The 23,924-nt window shown below is 38.6% G+C and overlaps 1 protein-coding gene across 15 annotated transcripts; it reads left to right on the top strand.

Annotated features, from left to right (window-relative positions):
• Positions 1-86: 86 nt before the first annotated feature.
• On the top strand, positions 87-23,652 carry NLRC4 (NLR family CARD domain containing 4). 15 transcript variants are annotated; one of them, XM_087773913.1, is made up of 12 exons: positions 4,181-4,570; positions 5,101-5,273; positions 6,225-6,392; positions 7,203-7,369; positions 7,988-8,045; positions 9,650-9,910; positions 11,293-13,284; positions 15,642-15,734; positions 16,509-16,679; positions 18,834-18,926; positions 19,264-19,431; positions 20,368-23,652. In XM_087773913.1, coding segments are annotated over exons 5-12 (3,096 nt in total). In that variant the 5' UTR covers positions 4,181-4,570; positions 5,101-5,273; positions 6,225-6,392; positions 7,203-7,369; positions 7,988-8,044; the 3' UTR covers positions 20,685-23,652. The 15 variants fall into 15 exon arrangements, with proteins under 15 accessions (XP_087630038.1, XP_087630040.1, XP_087630047.1 ...); XM_087773912.1 differs by lacking the exons at positions 4,181-4,570; positions 6,225-6,392 and adding an exon at positions 87-474; XM_087773920.1 differs by lacking the exon at positions 7,203-7,369.
• Positions 23,653-23,924: the final 272 nt, after the last annotated feature.

Genomic DNA, 23,924 nt, shown 5'->3' on the forward strand with positions numbered 1-23,924 from the left:
GTGCTGACTGGCTCCCCAGCTCTGTCTCGGGGAGTGAGGTCACTTCGACTCCGGTATAAAGCTCCTCCTGATTGGACGAGGCACGATTTAACAGTTGGGGGTGCTGTTGTGTTGGCTCTCTCTGCCCCTTCAGGGTCGGTCCCTCTGCGCGGCGTCCCCCGCCCGGTAACCCCTCTGCCCCAGGGACGGTGCCCTCCTCCTGCCCCCGCGCAGCAGGACGGCCCGCCGGTGCCGTGCTCGCCCGTCCCCGGGAGCGGCCGCCTGCGCCGCGCACGCAGGGACAGCGTGGGGGCCCCTGGCGGCGCAGCGATGCGGCGGTGGGCCGGGGGTTGGGGTGCAGCCCCGGGAGCGATCCCCAGCGGTTGCCGGCTCCTGAACGCGCCCCCCTGCTAGTGCCCTGTGCTGGTTACGTTCCGAGACTTGTGGGTGACCGGTGTAGCGGGTCGGTACGGTGCTTGAACGCCACGCCAAAAGGTAGCCCCGGGAAATGCACTACTTTCAAAGCTTCCCCCCCCCCCCCCCCCGAGTATTCCTCCAGCGAGTGCTTCTCATGGAAGTTCGGCTGGCAAGACCCTACGAGCGATGACCCTTGCGCTAGGGCTCTGGAGGGCGCCTGGGGCAGCTCTGACGCTGCTGGCTGCTTCAGTGTGAAAGCCGCTGTCATCATGACGGGCAGTATGCAAGACATGAGGCCAGATGTTTTAGTCCAGTCTGACCTCCCAGAACCGATCTGAAGGCTGGCAGGAGAAATTCGGCATCTGCAGCAGCCTGGGACGACAGCTTTGCCCCCTCAGTGCCATCTGCAACGGTTTTCCTCATTTTCTTTTACGAGGTGTTCGTCCACATGGCCAATGCCCTCTGCCTGCCCCCACCTACCATCTGCCTGTTACCGTGTTTAATTGTAAATCTGCTTCTCATTTCATAGTGAGATATTTTCTTCCTGTGTTTCTGTATGCTGCTTGACCCATGTAATCTGCTTCCTGCATACTGCTAAAAAAGAGTATTTTGAACTTTCAGTAGCAAAAGATTTGCTGGCAAATAGCCTTTTAAAAATAACTCTGGATGTTGGGTTTTTTTTTTTCTTTGTTGAATAAAAGCATCATCCAAAATATTTTCCTTCTGTGATGGACATGGAAAATTGCATCCTTCCTTTTGACTGTTCAGAAGGATATGCCTCCATCTTTACTATCCAGCGATATTGTACCTCTCAGTATCATCATGGTCATCTGCAGCCCTTTGGGTGACTGTTTTCCAAGCACAATCCTAAATCTGTTCTGTTACCCTACATCCTTTTTTCTCCTGTCTCATTCTTTCAGCTTTGCTCCCTCTCAGTATCTACATGTGGTTTTCATGGTATTTTTTAAGCTATGCCAGGTCCCTGTATATTAATGGTATCCTTGGTAGTCCCCTGCAGTTCTGAGGTTTCTGCACTGCTCTCCTGCAATTCCCTTGTCTAGGAGGAAATCTGGCATAGTCACAAATCATATGTAGAACGCAGCACATTGCGTACACTCCAGAATGGCTGCCTTTTTAGATCATAATTAAAATGGAATAGCATATCCAAAAACTTCTCCCACAGTTTAAGCTGCTACATCCAAGATAGCCCCTTTACCAAGCCTCGCTAGTAGCAACTGTGACGCATAGACTACACTAGACTAGACTAGAATATTTTCAGTTGGAAGAGACCTACAATGATCACCTAGTCCAACTGCCTGACCACTTCAGGGCTGACCAAAGGTTAAAGCATATTATTGAGGGCATTGTCCAAATGCCTCTTCAACACTGACAGGCTTGGGGCACCAACCACCTCTCTAGGAAGCCCGTGCCAGCGTTTAACCACCCTCTCTCTAAAGAAATGCTTCCTAATGTCAAGTCTGATAACATGCAAAGCATCACCAAATGTTCTGTTCATGATCTGGTCAATGATAGTGCTGTGAAGCATGTTTTTGACAGACCTTCAGACACCTATGTAGTACTAAAGAAGCTGTAAAATAATATGACTGAGATGATGTTGCCAGTCCCTGTTATAATAAGAGGACAAGCGCAATGGCTCTGGTTGTGGTCTAGGCTTTGAAGAATCAGGAACCATGATCTCACTTTTTATGTGTTCAACAACTGCTAGATTTGACAGAGAAGCTCCCAGATAACCCTGCTTAGGCTTAACCATTAGCTCCTTCCCTCTGCTCCCTGCTGAATATCGGCACATTTATTCTCAGAGGACACTTTTTTCTGCTGACATCTCAGGGAACCAGGCTTAAATTTGGTATTCATACTACATATATTTAATTCTACTTCATACATAGAACTCATTCAATTCCATGGAGCATAAATATGGATGTATTTTAAATTGAAAAAGTTACGGGAGGAGAAATTGTATTGGAGCAGTGGTTTGATTTGGAGAAAGAACCTCCTTTCTCATATGTATCCCATTAAAGGAAATCACTGCAAGTTTCATCTCAAATAATTTTGTACAAGTAAAAGCCAATCTGGTTTTTATGGAGAGAGCATGACTGGAAAGTTCCTACTTTGCCACATCCAAAGATAACTGAAGTTTGCATTTATATAAAATATAACTTGGGTTCAGGTTCTCTGTGGACATTTTACAGTGATTATCAGTTTCCTTGCAGTAGCAGAAAAAAGTCACCTATAATTGTATGTAACCTATTTTTTAATTGAAAACTGTCTTGGTAATACAAAACGGCCCTGCAAATATTTGTGTGATTTTATTTCCTCTTTAAAACGTTGAGCAATCAAGACATCTAGTAATTGATTTTCTTAACTGTTATGTGGAACTTGTTTGTTGCAAGACCTTTGCAATAGGCTTCCTTCAACTTCTGATGTCTCTTCCTCTTTACTCTGTTACAGCCAGCCTGTCAGAGTTCAAGGAGCTTTTGGGTGATGCACTATGTATGTGGTGTATTTGTAGGTAGTCCTGCGAGGAGGAGGGAGTTGGACTCGATCATCCTTATGGGTCCCTTCCAACTCGATTCAATGATTCTATGACTTTATTTACCTCCACTGCTATGATTGTGCTGTTCCCTGCTGTTGCTGGGATGTCTTGGATGCTTCTGGAAGCTGTGCCCTCCATAGGACGCCAGACACATCTGTTATTTGACAAATTTAGAATCATGGAATCATAGAATCATAGAATCATTTAGGTTGAAAAAGACCCTTAAGATCATTGAGTACAACCATTAACCTAACACTACTACGTCTGCCACTAAACCATGACCCTCAGCACCAGATCTACAACTCCTTCAAATACCTCCAGGGATGGTGTCTCAACCAGTTGCCTGGGCAGCCTGTTCCAGTGCCTGACTACCCTCTTAGTGAAGAAATTTTTCCTAATATCCAATCTAAACCTCCCCTGGCACAACTTGAGGCTGTTCCCCTTGTCCTGTCGCTTGGTACTTGGAAGAAGAGACCGACACCCACCTGGCTACAACCTCCTTTCATGCAGTTGTAGAGAGTGATAAGGTCTCCCCTCAGCCTCCTCTTCTCCAGGCTAAAAACCCCAGCTCCCTCAGCCGCTCCTCATAGAACTTGTGCTCCAGACCCTTCACCGGCTTCGTTGCCCTTCCTTGGACACGCTCCAGCACCTCGATGTCCTTGTAGTGAGGGGCCCAAAACTGAACACAGTACTCGAGGTGCGGCCTCACCAGTGCCGAGTACAGGGGCACGATCACCTCCCTGGTCCTGCTGGCCACACTGTTCCTAAGACAAGCCAGGATGCCATTGGCCTTCTTGGCTGACTGAGCACACTGCTGGCTCATGTTCAGCCGGCTGTCAGCCAGCACCCCCAGGTCCTTTTCCACCAGGCAGCTCTCCAGCCACTCCTCCCCAAGCCTGTAGCGTTGCATGGGGTTGTTGTGACCCAAGTGCAGGACTCGGCACTCAGCCTTATTGAACCTCATACAAGTGGCCTCGGCCCATCGATCCAGTCTGTCTAGATCCCTCTGTAGAGCCTAGGCTCCTTTAGGCTCCTTTCTTTGTTTGGTTTGTGTTTGTTTGCTTGCTTACTTGTTTTTATTTTTTTTAATGTAACTACATATAGGGTTGACAACAAAGAATGCAATGTCAAGGAATTGCTTGCACTTAAGGCAAACCTTTCACTTGCTTCATTGCAATTCTTATTTATTGACGTAAGGTCTGAAAACCTTTAAGGAGTTCGGTACCCGTTTCCTAACAAGACCAGCAACATACACTACTAAAACAAGACTTGGGGGCGTGTGGGACAAAAGTAGTGTAACTCTTGATAAACATGAGGATAAAACCCTCTCAGGGTACTGTAAAAGGCTGGGAGGAGACAAAGGAGAAAGAGATGAAGTCTCGCACTCAGCTTTGAGGAGGAAACTTGGGACAATGATACTTAATGGCAGAATATTATGCAATAAGATGAGTCACAAATGCACATTTTATTAATGTGCTGAACAGGAGCAGTGACAAATGAGACTGCACGACAGGCTGAGTGACCATCGTGAGTTCTTTCTCTCCTCGTTTCATGGCTTCATGCACTGGACCTAATGCTATGCATGTGCTGTATGATTTTCTAAGTACAACTAAAATAGAGGTAGGTTGACGTGAAGCAGAAGACAATTTTGTGACACTGCTGAGCATGCCTAGCAAAGAAGAGATCTTGTTCGCTATTTGGAAATATTTTCTATATTTTCTCATTGTCTATGATTCTGAGTATATGATCTCTGTATGAACATGGACAAGTGAGTAATTCTATTTCTCTGCTTTCAGTAGACTATTTATAAAGACAGTAATTATCATTCACAGTCTTCTTTTTAAACATGATTTGGGATTTTTCTGAGCATTTGCTCAAATATTAAGATTTTGGCTGTCCTCCCCCTCCTTTCAGCCCCTTTCCCTTCCCCTTCAGACTCTGCAAGTGAGCAACCCGTTGTCCCCTGACTGGGCGGTGCCAGCGGAGGGCACTCTAGCACTGCTTTTGCCAGATCAGACCTTGTCCAGGGTTTCAGTTCAGGGTGGGATACTGAAAAAAAGTGTTCAAAACGAGTTGAGTAACCTGTTTCACACAGATGCTGCTACTAGATTTGTCAGCATTTTATGCATTTTCCCTTTCTTTGCACTTAGAGTCATAGAATCATAGAATCGTTAAGGTTGGAAAAGACCCTTAAGATCATTGAGTCCAACCGTTGACCTAGCACTGCCAAGTCCACCACTAAAGCATGTCCTTAAGCACCACGTCTACCCGTCTACTTTAGAAATGACTTTCATTGATTAAGGCCCAGACTACACGTAAAAAGGTGAGCGATCATAAATTGTTCCAGCTGATCTGCTGAAGTTTAGGTTGTCTTAGTAGCTCTTTGCACATAACCACTCTTCCATGTATCTTAACTGTTTGCAAGTGCTGGTTTCACTCCTACTACCAGTGGGACAATTTGCTTGCACTCTGGCTTACGGTATAGTAGTCAGGGAAAGGAAAAAGGGAAAGGAAGTATTTAAAAAAGCTGTAGTAAGCTGTGCTGCATACAAATGCCTTGTCGGACAATCACAAATGCAATCTATCTGCAAATGGTTATCTTAGGAAGGGCTCCTGTTTAATTTTAATTTTAGAAGTACAAGACTCGTGCAGTATGTGAATTTACTGGAACACTTTGCAATATTTACTGTGTGAAAAGGAAGTCAGAATCATTGGTGTTGAGTCATCTTCTGATTTCTTGGGGGAAGTCTGGAGCCAACTGCTGCGACAGGGGAAGTAGGCAGAGTTGCTGTGGAGTTTCATTCCTAATGTCTCAGAGTAATATTAGATTAGGCCAGTCTTTATGCTGATAGTATAAATCATCCGCTTTGAAATGGCTTTTGCATACGCATCTAGGGTTGTTAGACCACCTCTTTGGCCCTGCCTCGCTATATCGAGTTGCTTGAGTCAGTGCTGCTCTAATTAGTGAGGAAAGCCCTGAGCCCTGCCTTCTTGGAACAGCAAGGCTCCATGGTTTAGTCTAGGTATCACAGAGTACCGCAGTGAACATCTCACTCATGAATTAAAGTTACTATCTTTCAGTGAAACCATTAAGGAGTGAATGAAGTAAATGCATCGTAGATACACTCATTTCTACTGGTAGTAGAAATATTTACTAACTTGACCATTAACCCTGGACTGAAGGCTAGGTTTTTGATAACCGCTGTATTGTAAAATTTCAAGTAGTTATGAACTAGAACTTGCAAGAAACAGTTCCATATGTTTCTGGCAACAGACAGGTATTGCACAACATACTCCTTAAGCAAACAAGATATTAAGTAATTGTACAAGGAGGAAACTTGCAAAGAAGGAACTTACAGATAATATGGAGTCAGTTTTTGACAAGCACTACGACACTTTACTGCTTACTGAGTCTTTTTAACTTAAGAGCACGCTGATGTGGGTAAGCTGCTTTCTTTCTTACCACTACCTTACTTTTGAATGTTTGTAAAGAAGAAAGTTCAGAGGTGTTTTAACTTCATTTTGCTCTACGTTTTTTTCTCTTACGAAACATTACATGCCTTTGGCAGTGGGGAATTTGCAACTATTTATTTTAACTATTTCTTTAAACAAAAAAAAAAAAAGCTTGTGTGCATTTGCTTAGAAAAACTATTAAAAAAGTTGTCATAATTAAGGTGATACTTTTTCAGGAGCAAGTTCAAATGAGTCTTTCAGCACTGTAAAGCCAGAATAGTTTTCCAGAACTTATGACTAAGTAGTAATCTAGTATACTAGCAAGTATTATTAATTACTACTAACTATTAACACACTATTTAGTGTGCTACAAACTATGAGATTATTACTAAGTAAAGCTGGTAACACTGGAGACTATTGTAGATTCTAGAAGCTTTAGAATATTTAAGTTTTGGCTTAGAGCAGGTTAATGTCAATAGACCGTGCTCCTACACTTGATATTTGAGTATTTTAAGGATTTAAAAAAAAAAGCTTGTCTAAACAAACAGTATTTTTCATTCAGTATATTGTTAAGTTACTCCTAAAAATTGTGGGTTTGCTTACATAAGGATGGTGATTAACATTTACAAATGAGAACTGTGGGTTAAAATTGATAGCTCTATGAAAATATCTGCTCAATGCTCAGTAAAAGCAAATGGAAGGAATTGTCAGAAAATGGAGAATGAAAGAGAGAACATTATTGTGGCACTCTGTCTGCCCATAAAGCCATATGGTATCTTAATACCATGGTCTGCTCTAGCATTCCATCGCAAAAAGAATATAATGGAAATGGGAAACATCCCAAGGAGTGGAACATCTCACAGAAGGCACTGCTGGAGACGGGATACTGAGCTAGACAGACCTTTAATTTGACCTGCTACATATTATCACAAATGGACTTTATTTTCTCAGTTGTATCTATTAAAAGTAAGTAATTTTATTTAAGGTAACTTTAGTTCTATGTAATGAATACATGAATTTAAGTGTGGGCTTTGTATGCTGTTACCTTAATTACCGTTTCCATCCAAATGTATCTTAGTATCATTCAAAGTAAAAACATAAATAAGTAACATATGCCTCATTCACTATCCTTAATGATAAAAATGCAAAAAATAAGAATCTGCAGAGATATATATTACACTATGAAACTATGTGAAACATGAACTGAAACAAAGTGAAAAATGAACTGTATCTTTCTGGTTGTCAAAAATAGTGACCAAATTTCCTTTAAAGGTTCTATTTTAATAATTATGCTGGTCTATGAGAATGATCTGTTTCTTGGGAATTAAAGCACAGAAGATTAAAATCACTAGCTTAAATCAATATTTCGTGCTTATCGATTTGAAACATTCTTTAAAGTTATCAAATGTATATATATATAAAAGATATCAAAGCAAAGTAATTGTAGTCAATTCGCCTAGGGAGAATATTGTTATATCTGACTAATTTCATATCAGCATTTCATGAAAGGTAATTTTTTTCTGGTCTAGGAAAATGACAGTAATATCTGGAGTATTCAATCTTTTGATTTGTTTTGTTTTTCAGTCTGGATATTAGATTCACTGTTCCACAGTTCAAGCATTGAAACTTCCAGTCTGAACAAGTAAGATTTGTAAACTACAGTTTCTTTGTATTTAATGTTAAATGTAAATAGTAATTAAAAAATCAAATAACCTTAAAAAGAAAATGTATTTTCAACAAACATTACATTATAATTGCTATATTTATGTTCTAGTTATATAATATGACTATTTATTAACATTGTAAAAAGTCTTGCTCTAAAATGTTTTTTAAAGATAGCCCTTACAGACAATTTTTATAAAAACATCTCTATTTCAACATATTACAGACAGATTAGTAATTTTTTCTGACAAAATATTTTTCTGAACTGGATATTTCTTATGTTAGCTATCTTATAGTCATTTCTATGGTTTATTCCAAAATATTGCAGATGATTTCAGACTTGTAAAGACCAGCTTCTCCCTTTCCCCCACAATTATACAGAAGCTTAAGTTTTATAAAATTATCCCTGAAAAGGTCTTATTTACTGTAATATTCAAGGTCGAAAAAACTTAGAGGAATGATAGTCCAGTTTTGTTTTGACATGTGCAGGTAAATCAATGCCCCAACATTTATTTTAAAATTCCACACAAAGAAATTGCAAATTTGCAAAAAATGTAAAATTCTCTACGTGCAGCTCTTTCTGGAGAAATTCTTGTGGCACATACACATCTTCCCACAAAAGACATTCCCATGACTCCCCTAGTTATTACTATTATATCTCAAACCTCTCCTGGATTTTGCGGACGGAAAGAGAACAGAGCTGCCCAACTGAAACGGGACTGTCCCTAATGACTCCAATTTACCAACATCAGGCCAGAGCCCTGCCTCATTTCTATCACGTCTTTCTTTTACCTCCTTGCCGCCTACACAATGCTGTTGCCTACTTTCAACTGGCTATTAAAAAATAATTTTGGTGAGATATAAGTACTTCTTAGCTAGCTTGGGAGCTGAGGATCTGTGCATTTCTCCAAGCTACACACAGATAAATATCATATATGTATTCCATCTGGTTAGGAGTGCTTGCATGCCCTGACACTGATTCTTAGCCATCCCAGCCACAGAGTACAGAAGCCTGTTTGGGGATGTTTTCATCCTGGGATGTGTTCAGGACTGTCTATGAGCTTGGGCATTAAGTGTAGCTCTTTTGACTTTTTTAATCTTAAAATTAGTGTAATAATGTTTAAGTACTTCATACAGGTTTTGTTTGAAGAATCCAATTATATTTGTCATGACCTGCATGAACTTGACACGATTTTCAAATGCAGATCCAGAAATATGAACCCATATTTAGAGATGTTGGTAAATAATATAATTTTCAAAAGCAATTTCCATTGAAACTTTTAATATGTTTCTGCGATGCCCACCAATATCTCAGACATATCATGTGGCTTTCATACCCATACTGATACATTCCATACTGCGTCTTTTTTTACCAGAAACCTCCTATCCATTCACAGAAACTTTTATAAACTTTTTCTGCATTTCTACTAAGATCTCACCATTTCCTGAATACTATTTGTACCTGTGTAGATATTAGCCACTCAGTGCACCACAAAAGTGTGCATTGAATACTGAAGGACAATTTATGTGTCAGCTACTGTATGAGCTAGACTTATTCTAAGAAATTGAATTCTCTCTTCTCAGTGGAATTTATAGAAAGCAACAGAGTACATCTCATTCAAAGAATGGGAATGATCACTGTCAAGCAAATAGCAGATGACCTTTTGGCCTGCAATGTCATGTCTTGTGAAGAAGTGAATACCATTGCCTGTGAAAAGGTTGAACAGGAAGCCTCAAGAATGATGATTTACATGATTTTGAATAAAGGTTCAGAAGCCTGCAATATTTTGGTTAAGTCACTTGAGAAACACAACCCTTTTCTCTTTCATGACCTGCAAGGATATTGTAAGTATTACTGGTTATATTTTTGTCTTCTAGTCAGGAGTTAAATTATTATAGGAAAAAAAAACCTGTGAAAAACTTGCAATTCACTCATTTTTACAATAGTCTTATAATTCTGTAGTTAAACTAATTCGATTTGTATGGTCTGAATTGTTTCATCTGAGAGAATAAGACAGTTGACACTAAGAAATTTTACAAACGTTAAGACACAAAGAGGGGAAACGCAAATCCAGTGAAAAATTCTGAAAGGATGAAAATCATCTGTGATCAGATAGCTGAAGTTTAGACAGTTGAACACATCCCATCACTAGTTTATGGTGAGTTGTGGGTGAGCTGAACACTGAATTAGATCAGTTCTATGGACAAAATTAATGTAAAATTTAATGGGGATATGTAATGAATTTTTCAAATATAAACCTTTTCCCTGGAAGTTGAAACTGCTTCTGCACAGGCTGCAAGTTTGTTATGTTGTATCTTATTGTATGAATGTAATGCGTACACCTAGGCTAATCTTTCGGTACTCCCAGAGAGGCTCAACATTTGTTACTGAGGCATTTCCCTAAAATAGGTTTCCCTGATTTCCTTCAGTTTGTGGGACTGTGAGTCTTTACTCCACCTGCTTCAAGAGTCTGATCTTGAAATACACGTCTGACTCAGCCCTGTCCTTTAGTCTACATATATGCGCTGTAAGAAGCAGTGCATACAGACCTTCCAGGGCTCCCTTTAAAAGCTGGCTTTTTGCACGCTTCAGACTTTCTAGATGTTACTACATTTTATTATGTCTGTGGTGGAAGGTTCAACTAAGCTCACTTCCAAACTGTATGAAAGCAACTCTTAGATTAACCAAAAATAACAGAAATGCAAAAGACATAGTTTAAAAAAAGAACTAGATTAAAAGTTCATTCAGTCCAACTGTCAAAAACTGTTACTGATTTACAAGTTTTTCTCTAATACTCTAATAACTTTCATATATATATATATATATATAAATGCTGTCTTTCCATATTAAAACCTTATTACATAAAAACCTCATACTCTCATCATGCATTGGCACATACAAACTTTCATATGCTTGTATGGAAGCTTACATTTTTGAAATCCAATGCATGAAAAACACCCTCAAATAAGGAATTAAGTGCAGCCAGAGTGGTATCTGCAGACTATATGAATCTTCTGCACAGGGGGTAATTAAAGCCCTTATCAGTTAAGTCTTGCCTAGACAGTGGGCAATAAATACATCTCATGCCTCTTGCTTACCTATTTGATTGATCACTATTTGATTGATTTAGCAAGTACATTCAGACAGTTATTCCAAAAGTAATGAAATTTTAATTGACAAACTCATTGACTATTTAATTCACTGATACATGATCTGTTTGCCTTAGGTACTACCGGGCAAGTGGAACAAAATAAATTAAATGACTTGATTCAGGATTTAAAGTATGTGTATCTATCTTCAGCTTTTCAAAAATATCATCCTCTGGGTAGTGAGATTGACATAATTTTTGATTTGGGAACTGCCTATACTGACATCTTGCTGTGGAAAAAGGATATACATAATAGCAGGAAAGGGCAGCTGACGCTAAATGTCCTTCTAGAGGAACTGAAAAATCCCTGCATTATAGAAGGTGAAGCTGGCAAAGGAAAAACAACTCTTCTAAAAAGGATTGCTGTACTCTGGGCTTCTGACAATTGCTCCGCTTTGAAAAAATTCCAATTTGTTTTCTTTATCAGCCTGACTAGCACAAGAGGTGGAATATATGAGACTGTCTGTGATCAGCTTCTTTTTGAACAATACCCCATCTGCAAACAAGATTTCATGAAAATGCTACTAGCACAAAGGCAAAGGGTCCTTTTCCTGTTAGATGGATATGACGAATTCAAACCCCAAAACTGTCCAGAGATAGAAGCAATGATTAAAGAAAACCACAAATTCAAGAACATGGTCATTATTGCTACCAGGACTGAGTCTATCCATAAAATCAGACAGTTTGGGTCACTGATTGCTGAAATAGGAGATCTGTCAGAGGAGAGTTGCAAGAAGCTCGTTAAAAATGTCTTGACAAATAAGCTAGCTGATGGTCTGTTAAACCAGCTTAAAGAGGCCACTTCCATGAAGAACCTTATGAAGACTCCACTCTTTGTCATCATTGCTTGTGCCATCCAAATGGGTGAAAGTAATTTTCATCCAAGCACCCAGACTCTACTTTTCTCTACTTTGTATGACTTGATGGTGGAGAAAAACAGGTACAAAACAAAAGAAATAACAGAAAATCATATTATGCTGAGCATAAATCATTGTGGAGACTTAGCTTTAGATGGAATATTTGATCAAAGGTTTGATTTTCAGTCTGAGGATTTAGCTGACGTAAAAGAAGAAGTCTTGCTAGCTTCAGGTCTCCTGAATAAATACACAGCTCAAAGACTAAAACCAACATATAGATTCTTTCATAAATCATTTCAGGAATACACTGCAGGCAGGAAACTTTGCAAACTACTGACATCCTGCCAGGAAGCAGAGGTGAAGAAAGGGTATAGTTATCTACAGAAAATTAATACTATTTCAGATATTACTAATACTTATTTCAATTTGCTCCTCTACACTTGTGGATCCTCTCTAGATGCCACTAGAATAATTTTGGACTTCCTGAAAAGAATTGATCAGCACAGAGATATTTCTCAACTGTTTTCATTAAAGAATCTGGCTTTGGAAGGCAAATACACAACCCCCCCTGAAAATGTAACAGAAAAGGAAGATTTAAATAAAACTGACAAGGATATTTTTGCAGACTGTGTCATTAATTTCTTTTATGAAAGTTCTTCAAAATCAGCATTGAGCAGAGATTTTGAAGAGTTTTTTTGTGATAAAAGTATTTACATTAATACTCAGAACATCCCAATTTATTTCTCTGATTTTTTTAGATACTTACCAAATTGTGTTAGTGTACTAGGACTCATTAAGTTAGATTTTTTTGGAAATGATTCACCAAGTAAGGAAACAGACAATGAGAATGTGGAAGATCTTCAAATTAGTTCACTCAAAACTTACATTCCTGAAAAGGCTGTCTCCTTATTCTTCAACTGGAACCAGAGTCTCAGATCTTTAGAAATTACACTGCAAGATTTCAACAAGTTAAAGAAACGTGATATTAAATATCTGGGCAAAATATGTTGCTCTGCTGCAAGCCTCAAGCTGCGCATCAGCAATAGTGCTGGTATCACAGGAACATTGAATGCAGTCCTTGAAACCTGTAAAAACTTAGAAGATCTTACTGTGGAGTCCACACCTCTTACTGTGGAAGATGAGCAACAGATCACAACAATGACAAAGCTGAAAACCTTACATATAAGAGATCTGCAAAGTGAAAATCTAGAAGGTACAGTATTTACTGGCAGCAAATGAGGTCTTTTAGATAAATGTGGATGAGAAGGTAAAACAAAGTGGCTCACGGCTGCCTTGTATATGGAAGATGCCTGGTTTTGATCAGTTTGAGAAATGTTATATTGCTAGAATGCAATTCTGTATTCATGGTGAAAGTGACTGCAATCTGCTCAGTTATGTAAATTCACTTATGTTGTTTAGTTGTGTAAGTCAGGTCTGGCCTTTGAATTCCTGTGAGTTGCCATTTCATTATATTCTTGTTTCTTGCTACACAAAGGCCTTTGAATTCTTGTCAGTTGTCATTGCATCACATTCTTGGTTCTTGGTACACAATATATTAAAAAATCTGGTTTTTAATAAAATAGTAGATGAGAGAAAAATTTTAACAACTCTGGTGCAAATAATCCACAGTAAATGACATAACGTCTATATGCTAGGTAAACTTTATAAGCACCATGAGATACAGCATACCATCACTTTAACTTAGTTTTCACAACAGATGCATATGTTTTTGGCAACCAAATGAGAGTGTTATAGCCTAATCTAGACCTGCAACATTGGACAGAAATTTTCCCTCATTGCTTCCTACATATCTGCCATAATTTCTGGGTAAGCATTTTTTTAAAAGAAGTCTACTTCTGATGCTAATATCTAACATGATGGGAAATCTGCAGTATCTTTTGATAAGTCATTCCAATAATTAATTAAATGCTTCTAGCTTGAATAATTGTTTTCTCTTAAAATTACAATGGCATAATAAAGAAGAGTGTAGTAACTACAGTATAGTATGCTCCAGAAATACCTGAGGTGAAGGATTCTGCAAGTAGGATGAGGGACATGTATTTCCTTATGCTGTGAATCACACACATACAGGATCCTTCCATGCTATTGTCAGAGCAGGGCACTAATGGAGGATGAGTGCATCTGCTGCTGCACTGTGCTCCGAGCTTTTCGTCATTCAAGCTATCCATGAATGTATCTTGTCTTGAGAAACTTACACAAGTACTGATGATAGCAAATCTCAGAGACAGGTTATCATGAGTCAGCAAAGCACTCTTGCAGTGGTAAAGACCAAGCACGTAGTGGACTGCGTTAGCAATAGCGTACCTGGGGAAGTGATTATCCCCTTCTGTTCTGCACTCTTGTGGCCAATCTGGAGTATTATGTGCAGTTTCAGGCTGCCCAGTATAAAAGAGAGAGTAGCAAGCTGATTAGTGTCCAATGGAGGGCCGCTAATGTGGCCAGGGAGCTGGGACACCTAATACACAAGGAGAATCTAAGAGAACTGGGCATGGTTTGCCTGGAGAAGAAAAGGCTAATGGGGAAACTAAGTGCAGTCTTCCATTACCTGTGTTATAGAAAAGATGGAGCTTTTCAGAGATGCACAACTAGAGGGCAAGAATCAACAATTTCAAGTTTGTGACAAGGGAAGTTCCAATTGGACAGAAACTGATTTTTACCAGGAAGGTGGTCAAACATTGCAACGGGGATCTGGAGGTCATTTAATCACTATCCTTGGGGATTTTCAAAACTCGGCTAGATAAGGCCCTGAGCAACCTCATCTAACTTTAAAAGCAGCCCTGCTTTGAGCAGGGGATCGAACTAGATGACCTCAGAAGTCCTAACCTGAATTTTTTTATCATTCTATGACATATAATCTCAAGATTATTCTGGAACTAGATATTAAGTAAAAAAAGAAAAAAAATCTCTTTCCTGTGTGCACACATATGCCAAGACTGTTAGGGAGAACAGCATGAGAATATAGTAACAACAGCCGTACTGATTCAGAAGAAGGGTCCATCTACCTTGGTTCATTGTCTCCAATAGCACCTGTAAGTGGAGGTCTAAGGAAGAGCAAGAACAGTGCAAGAATCTATAATACTTTCTTCTTAATGATCTCACAGCCTCTGTTTTAGGCACAGACCATTTCCTTGTGCTTATCATTTATTTATTCAGTGGCCTCCCCAAAGGGTCCTGCTAGTACTTGTCTGTCTTTGCTTTGAACCTATGTAAACTTATTGCATCTGCAGCATCCTTTGGCAAAGAGTGTGAAGGACTATGTCCTTAATCTTTGTTTTGGACTAGTTTCAATTGGTGGCCTCTTGTTCTTGTACTGGAAGAAAGAAACTGAACAGGCAGTCTCTACCCAACCTTTTCCATGCACTCATTATTTTGTAGACCTCTGTCATATTCTCCCTAGGTCATCCCTTTTAGACATTCATAGTTTTGCACAAAACTATTATTTACTTTTCACAAGAACCTAATATCACTGAAGTGTATCTGTTCTACAAATTAATTTGTTCCTGTATTAAATTAACATGCTGTATACATCTATGGGGTTTTGTTTGGCAGGTGGACTTATTGATGGAATAAAGAAACTTGTGAATGCTGAAGGGCTTGTACTTGACAACATTAGTATGGATGAAGGTGATGCAAAAAAAATAGGTAATTTCCTCTCTCCTCTTTCACACCACAATCAAGGATATAGCGCTGAGAATGTGAATATTTTAACAAGTTGGTCTGAATTGGTTGGTACACTATTAGGACTTGAAAATACTATCATCTAATTTAAAGAAGTAATTTCTTATATATTTGCATTGAAGTCTTGATATGTTCTGTGTCCCGATTGTCACAAAGTATTAGAGTGCTCCTTTCAAGTTAGTAATGCATATTGTAGTCAAACAGATCTAACGTACTGATCCCAGGACTGGCTAATCTGCATGAACTTCAAGTCAGGAGGTTGCAAAGGTGATATGGTTCCCTTCCCTGACCTATCACTGACTTTCTGCAAGGTCAGTCACTGGATACCAAGGTTGAAAAGTTTGAATAATGTTTTCTAGGGCCACACAACCCAGTTACTGAAATGGAGATGGCAATCCATATGTCTACCCATCCTCTCTTTGATGGCATAGGAAAAGAATGCTTCTCCTGGATTTGTTCCACGAGATCATCACATTTGATCTTCTATGAGTTACTTTCTCTCGGCTGAGGGGCAGTTGATATTGATTACATGATACAGTAGCTGAACAAGAGGCTGTGTTTATCTTTGTTTTGCAAACAAAACTTATCCTATATTTCACGGCATCAAAATACAGATAGTTATAATGTGCCAGGCAGTAAACATCTAATTCTGTCTAGCTGTTTGCTGTGATCAAGGCATTATAAGCATATCAAAACAGTTCACCTAACAATGTGACCTTTTTTTTTTTCCATTCATAGCTGAAGGTATCAGAAATTTGAGAAAGCTACGCTTATTATACATGAATCATTTGACAGCTATTGGGGATGGCATAACCTACATTGTAAGATCAGTCTCTGATGAACTAAGTGAACTTGAAGAAATCCAACTAGTCAACTGCTGTATCTCCAGTGAGGCTGTGGAAATTCTAGGTAAGAATAGTAATAGTAACTTTACAAACTGAATATGTGTGTTTTGAAAATCAAAACAAATTCTTTAACAGAAGAAAAAAGCATATAAGGACAAAATCAGAAACACTTAGGTTCACAATGAGTTTCAGTTAGCAGCGATGTAAAATGCAGTCAGGAAAGTTTCTATAAAGATTTTATATAGACCCTAAGTATAAAGGTTATATAAAAGAGAAAGATAAACTATTGCGTAGCTTTGTAAACAAAAAAAATAGGAAAGCAAATAATGGATTGTGCAAGCATCACTAGTTTTCAAAGTTGTTTTTGCTTCAATCATTACCAAAAAGATTCATTCTGATCAGGTACCTACTCAAATCATTTTAACAAGGTCACAGTAGTACAAATAAGGATAAATAAAGTTTTTTTAACTAAAACAGATGAACTCAGGTTAGCAGAACTTAGGAAAATTCACAATTAAGTATGTAAGGAAGAAGCTGAAAGAATCATTGAACCATAGACAACTGTCTCTGAAAAGTTGTGGAGGCAAGAAAGTGGAAAATCCAGTACCTTTTCCTTGAAAGGAGGAAACCATAGACAAACCAACCTCACTTTGATACCAAGAAAAATTCTGAGAGAGATTATCACACAAACATTTTGCAAGCACTTAAATTATAGAGGTAAAAGGTAGTGTGAAAAAATCACATCAAACCTTTCCAGGGAACAGAGTAATAAGATTGTGAAATGATAAGTCTGGATCTGTCGTAACTCAAATGAGGTTTTTAACACTATCCTATACAACACCCTTAACAAGAAGCTAATGAAATGTAGATAAATAAAATGGGTGAATAACTGGTTTAAAAATTACTTTCAAAGAGTTACTTTCAAAAAGTTAGTTATCACAAATGTTTCACTAAGTGAGAGAACATTCTGATACAATCAATTAAGTCCTTTCTTGTTCTAAACAATATTTTAACTGATGGCATAAATGACAGAATGGAGGATACACTTATAAAATTTCAGATGATACTGAGCTTGGAAGGCTTACAAGCCCTGTTGGAATGCAAAACCATAAATAAAATTGGATGCATTTAAGAGGTGGTCCAAAAACAATGGTAGGGAAGTCAGTATAGACAGATGTAAAGGGCTGTAGCTGGGAATGAGACATCGATTTCATGCATATAAAATGGAGATTAACCTGTGTAGCAGGAAAGAATCAGAGCTCTTCAGTGGAAGACTGGAAATATTATGCTATTGCAAAAAACATGTGCTGGTGAGTCCTGAGCAACAAATCTGTGCCCAGCCTCGGTATCATAATTAAGAAGGGTATAGAGAAATCGAGAGAAAGCACCAAGAACAGCTAGAGGTTATGAAAGTGTGACTTACGAGGAATGGTTTAGTTTTGTTTTGATTGAGAGAGACGTCTAAAAAAGGTATGATAATTTTTTTATGTTCTTTCAACATTGCTACAAAGAGATTATAATCAACCATTCTTTTTGTCCACCGGGAGAAGAAAGTAGCTAAATTTGCAACAAAGAATATTTAGATTGGATATTGGCAGAAACTTTCTAAAGCCAGGAAGGTAAAATAGCACCTAGGGAGAACACGGAAAATTTCAAAGAGCAAAGTAGATAAATATGTATCACGAACGGTTTAGGCTCATCAATATCCTGCCCCGTTACAGATGGTTAGACTCTCAGGCCCCATCTAGTCCTACTCTTCCACAATGCTCTGATCCTGTAAAATATATTTTTTATATCATAATAATAAAAAAATTGATAGCTTTGTGAAGCAGGAGGTTGAAGTCTCCAGGGCTTAAACCACTAAAGAATCTCCCATGTATTCAGACAGCTTTTCCCTGCTTCTGTGTTGCAAAGATGTCTTAAAGTTATCTCATCACCACTGAAGATTCATTTAGCCACCAGAGTGTAAGTTATGCAGAACCATTACTCCAGCTCTTACGGCTGGCCAGGTCCTTTATTGTATTAATTCCTGGAGACACAGTTAACAGCAAGAGAGCACAGTTTGCATCAGAGGGATGTCAGAAAAGTGAGAAAAACCTGGAGGCTATTAAAAATCTTGTCTTGTTGTTCATTAAAAAACAAAGCTAAGAAAGGTGCAAAAGACGACAAGTCATCCTGCACTGAAAACATGTATAACAAGCTTTTTTTCTTCCCATAGCTCAGAATCTTTGTAATTTGCCAAAACTGAATGTACTTGATTTGTCAGAAAATTACTTAGAAAAGAAAGGAAAAGATGCTATCGACAGACTTGGTAAGTCAGAAAATTTCTTTAGATAAATTGTTTAAACTGGGAATGAGCTTCAATTCCAGGACTCATCCAGACAGAAATTCAAGAATTCTCTCCTCTTTTATTTTTAAGTAGGATATAATTGATATCCTGAAGCATTTCCTCTCAGTGAATGGAAAGTTTTTAGAAGTGAAGAATATTGTATGCAATTGGCTGCTGTCTTTGCTATCAAAGCAACAGTCTTGGAGTCTTTAACCTACCAGTATTTTCTTCACTCTTGAAATGTGATTTGGTTTAACTTTTTAAAGTGATTTTACAGTGAACTGTTATAACAAAAAAAAATACAATTATTTTCATTTAGTTGATGGCTTAAATGTCCTACCTGGGATAAAAGTGCTGATGCTTCCCTGGGGAGATGATGTAAAGGTTTGCCTAAGAAAATTGTTAGAACTACTGGAAAAAATGCCACAGCTGACAAAACTTGGATTGAGGAAATGGAGCCTCACTGATGTGGAGGTCAGAATTCTAGGTAAGTAAATGTACTGTGGATGAGCAAAAGATGGACAAAAACCAGAAAAACTCAAAATCAGTTCAGGAAACCCAGAAAATTTTAATAATGTAAGTGAAATAGCATCAAGTCTGGGTAGGAGATAGATAGATAGATAGATAGACAGATAGATAGATAGATATAAAATTAGCTGAGCCAAATAATGAGCCACATCATTGGTACTCAACGAGGACCATTTTTCACTGCGTAAGTAGTGCAAGGAAGACCTGCAGGCAAATAGATATTCCTGGTGAAGAATCTCCTTGAGAGGGAATCTTTTCTGATTGACAGATTGATTATCTCCTCCATAAACATGACAGGAATACAAGTGTATTCTTCTTACATCAAATCTTCCACTAACATAATGTCTGTTATGGAACGTATGTCAATAGTAGAGTTAAAAAAGGCAAATACTAGTATAACTTTTATCAAGGTTGATAGCTGAAGATCAGGGAGATATAAAAACTACCTGAATTCACACTGCTCACCCCTTCTGAGGATACAGTAGAAATGAAATGTCAAAATGAATGAGAATTTTCATGAGCCTGACCTTGCAATGCTTTTGTGTGAGTGATCATGAGCAGTGGTCTATAGGCCCATTTAAGCTAATGACCTCTCTGTAATTAAAAGTATCCTGTTGTATGCAACATACTACAGGTTAAGTTTTAACAAGGAAGAAAAGTTTAAATATAAAAAAAAATTGTGACCTGTGGCTGCTATATTTTACGTTCTTCATTCTAAATATGAAAAAATGCAAGCACATGTTTAAATCCTTTTCTATTAAGGATGGTATTTTTTGTAGCATAGAAGTTCAACTGACTTCAATAAGATTCAATTCTTCAATATCCTGAACAGGAAACATTCTCTTCATTAGGGCTTGAAGCAAAAATAAATACATAAATAAATATATGTTCACAGGCAATTTTTTTGAGAAAGAGCACCTGAAGAACCTTCAGCACTTGGACTTGTCAATGAATTGTGTGACAAGCGATGGCTGGCTTTCCTTCATGCAGCCACTGATCTCTCTCAAGAAGCTGGTATCCATAGATTTCAGCAGCAAACAAGACTGGGTGCCTGCATCACTGTTAGTATGCAAATTAAGTCAGGTACTAACCACACTGAATTATTTAAAGGAGATTAAAGTCACTGGATGGAAGTTTGATTGCCATGATCTTGGACTTATTAATGATGCAAAGGTAAACTGCAGAAAACAATTTCAGCTAGTGCATTCTTAAACAGAATGAGCTTTCCCAGTGGACATTCACTTACAGTCTTTCATATTTGAGAAATGCTCTTCTCTATCACCACACGATTGAATCAGCAGCTCTAGGGTTATGTGGATCTCCTGGTCTGCTAGTGAGACGGGAGTGAGAACAGTATCACATCTTCTTCTGGAGAAACAGAAGGTCAAAAGAAAGTAAAAGAGACATCACCTTGCATTAGCCCCAAATCCTGCAACCTGTAATGCCTCTCAGTCTAAGTGGTTTCAAGGAGTGTTCACTTTATCTGTGTGTGCTTTCTATGAGCTCATTTTTATTAGCCTTAAAGTTTAACTGTGTAGATTAGGGAAAGCTCTTAATAAAAAGGTAAAAGAGGCTGTAAGTTGATGGATAATAGGTAGGTGTTTTATCAGGGTTTTTTTTCAGTTAGATAGTATAGTTGTCTGACCTAGCACAGAGAAGCTTTTCCTCCTGGCAGGGCAATTCTGGTATAGTTACATCTCTACAATGCTCTACAGGAAGATTTATTGCAGAGGCAGAATATGCCAATGAAAAGTTAGACCTCTAAAATAACAACAGTGTGATTAGAGCATATTAGCTCTACAAAAGAGGGCATGGTCACACAAGTGACCATGAATTAAACAGAGATGTAAACAAGAGCTATTCTGCAGTTATTAGCCACAAACAAATTCTTACTCCACAGCAAAACACAGATAGCTTATCTCGAGTGCCTTTTACCATCTTTAATCTACCACCATTTTGGCTTGTAAGAAGAAGTGAGCATTTATTGCTTTCTTTCACAGTGAGCTACCTCATATTTAACGTGTGGTAAGAGTTTACACATGGACATTATAACAAAGTTGTGGGTGTGCTCTTAAGTTCATAGCGTGGTCCACTTTACAGGGAGTTCTTTGTTTTCTGATACCCTTAGTTCCTGGTGTAGATAAGCCAGAATGCAGTCTCCAGGCCCTCATAGTCCACAAATATCCCAGGAGAGAACCATGTACACAAGGCAGCTCCAAAAACAGCAAAAGAAAACACAGGAGTCACTTGGCCAATTCTGTAAAAGGCGGTGGCCAACCGGAGACAGCAGACTCTTGTTTCCAGTCTGCCACTGGAATGAAGGGACAGGAGCACCAGTTAGAGCTGCTGTTTTGCTTCTCTAGGCAGTGTTGAACCATGGGTGTTTGTACGTCATGAACCCCTTAACTCTGTGTTATGTCCTCATAAGCACTTGTACTTGTGAGTTCTGTTTTGTGCCAGAGAGTGCTTCAAAGCTGTTCCATTCGTCTCCCTGTGCCCTGCCAGTAAAAAGAAATACAGCATTTTCCCTGTAGTTAGGATCCTTCAAAGGCATGATCCCAATTCAGCAAAGCATAGAATTCAGTGAAAATGCTTAAGTTATCCCTATTGACAAAATCTGACACAGGCTAGAAAATGCATTTTTTTTTCCAAGCAGCAAAACCCTATATCAAATATACAGATTGAAAACTGAATAAAAAAGAGGAAAATGGATTTAAAATTACTAGGGTGCATCTGTGAAAACAGACACATGGATTTCTGTAGTAAATACTTATTTTTTATTTTGACACAGAAAGGAGAAGAATACAAAAGAATCTCAAAAGCATACAGTTTAAAGAAGATAGTCTCATCAACATCTATGAATTTCAGTCCTTTCAATTGCTTAGTTGCTTGGCAGAGCAACTTTGTGCTTCAGAGCTCTATTTCAGATTGGTCAAAATGTGAAAGAATAACCAAGCTCTTGGTAACCCCCGCATCCCTCTTGCACAGCTGTATTTGGTTTCTTTCCTTCCTACTCCCTCACCAGACTATACTTCTCAGCAAAGACTGTAGTTAAGTTGTTTGCAGTAGAAACAATGAAGAGTTGAATAAATTAGAGAGACCATTTTTGTTCTGCCTATTCCTTTCTTTACTCTTTATCACTGGCACCTGATGCTGCAGACCCAGGCAAATTTCTTGCCCTCCACAGCTTTGTTCTGTAAGAAAAAACAAGTAGAAAAGCACACTCTATTTTCTGGTGGATATTGAATTGCAATGTACTGAGTGTTCTTTCTTGAGATGTATAAATCCACTCTGACAGTTAAGACATATGATACAAAACCAAAGAGCTCTGTTAGGCCTCATCATTAATGTACTAGGATGTGGACAAGTCTTTGAAACAACCCGCATATCTTCAAAAGGACTTCATATTCCTTTTAAAGGGAGCTGCGAAAACTCAGATCTAGAAAGCAGCTGACAGAAAAGGGTTAATAGCTATTGCTGAACCTGAAGAAGAAAGTGTGGGTAGTCCAGGCAGGTGGCCTTGTAAGAACAAGATCTTGGAGAGAGGGTGGTAAAAAGTCAGTCCTAGAACTTGAATGGAGATAGGTGATCCTTTTTTGAGGATGATTGCAATTAAGGCACCTTAGGGAGAAACTTAGGGAGCAAACCAGGAGCTCAGAAAAGATGCTGAGAAATTAGAATGGCCAAGAAAATATTTACTTTTAAGTCCAGGTGGCTGTGCAGTTTTGTTGCCAGTTGGCATCTCGGACATAATAGGACCAAGCTGGAAACCTGAGCAGGCAGATTTGGGTAAGGCCTAGAAAGAAAATAAGAGCCAGATGAGGGCTTATGTCTGATGCTATGACAAAAACCAAAGGACTATGTGAGCACTGAGGCAATCACCTTCCTAGAGCTATAAATGGGATATGTAAAGTTTTTCGGTGGACAAAGGGAAAGAAAAGAACTAAAAAACAAGTCCATGAAGTCACAAAAATGAACAAATTATGTTGCTCAGATCGTTGGGGACAAATCTGTACAAGTTTGATTTGACAGTGCTATCAAATTGAACTGCTGATTTCACTTGATTTTAGGCTCTCGTGCTATTCAGCCTTACTCTTCCAGTCTGAAGATCTTTCTGTTTTCTATGAAAAAAATAACAAACCCACACATAATTTAATTATTGTAATAAAGGACTATTGTCTTCTTTCCAATGTGTTGTGTTGTCTTTTATCCCAAAGTGTCATGTTTCCAGAGAGAATGCTTTGCATTGGCAGCCTTTTGCCTTCACTTTGTGCTGATGTAAGTAAATACATACAGTGCATAGCAAGGGAAAATCAGGCACTAGAAATGTGGAAAATTATGTTGTGTAGAGAACTGGAGTGTGTTCCGTGTCTCGTGAGATCAGAAACAAGTGCCATTAACTCTAGTCCTTGAAGGAACCCTTTACTTCTGGTAAGTAGTGGAAAAGTCTTT

The sequence above is a fragment of the Nipponia nippon genome, unplaced genomic scaffold (assembly GCF_047370975.1).
Source record: "Nipponia nippon isolate SJK-2023a ecotype South Korea unplaced genomic scaffold, ASM4737097v1 scaffold_4, whole genome shotgun sequence".
Lineage (NCBI taxonomy): Eukaryota > Metazoa > Chordata > Aves > Pelecaniformes > Threskiornithidae > Nipponia > Nipponia nippon.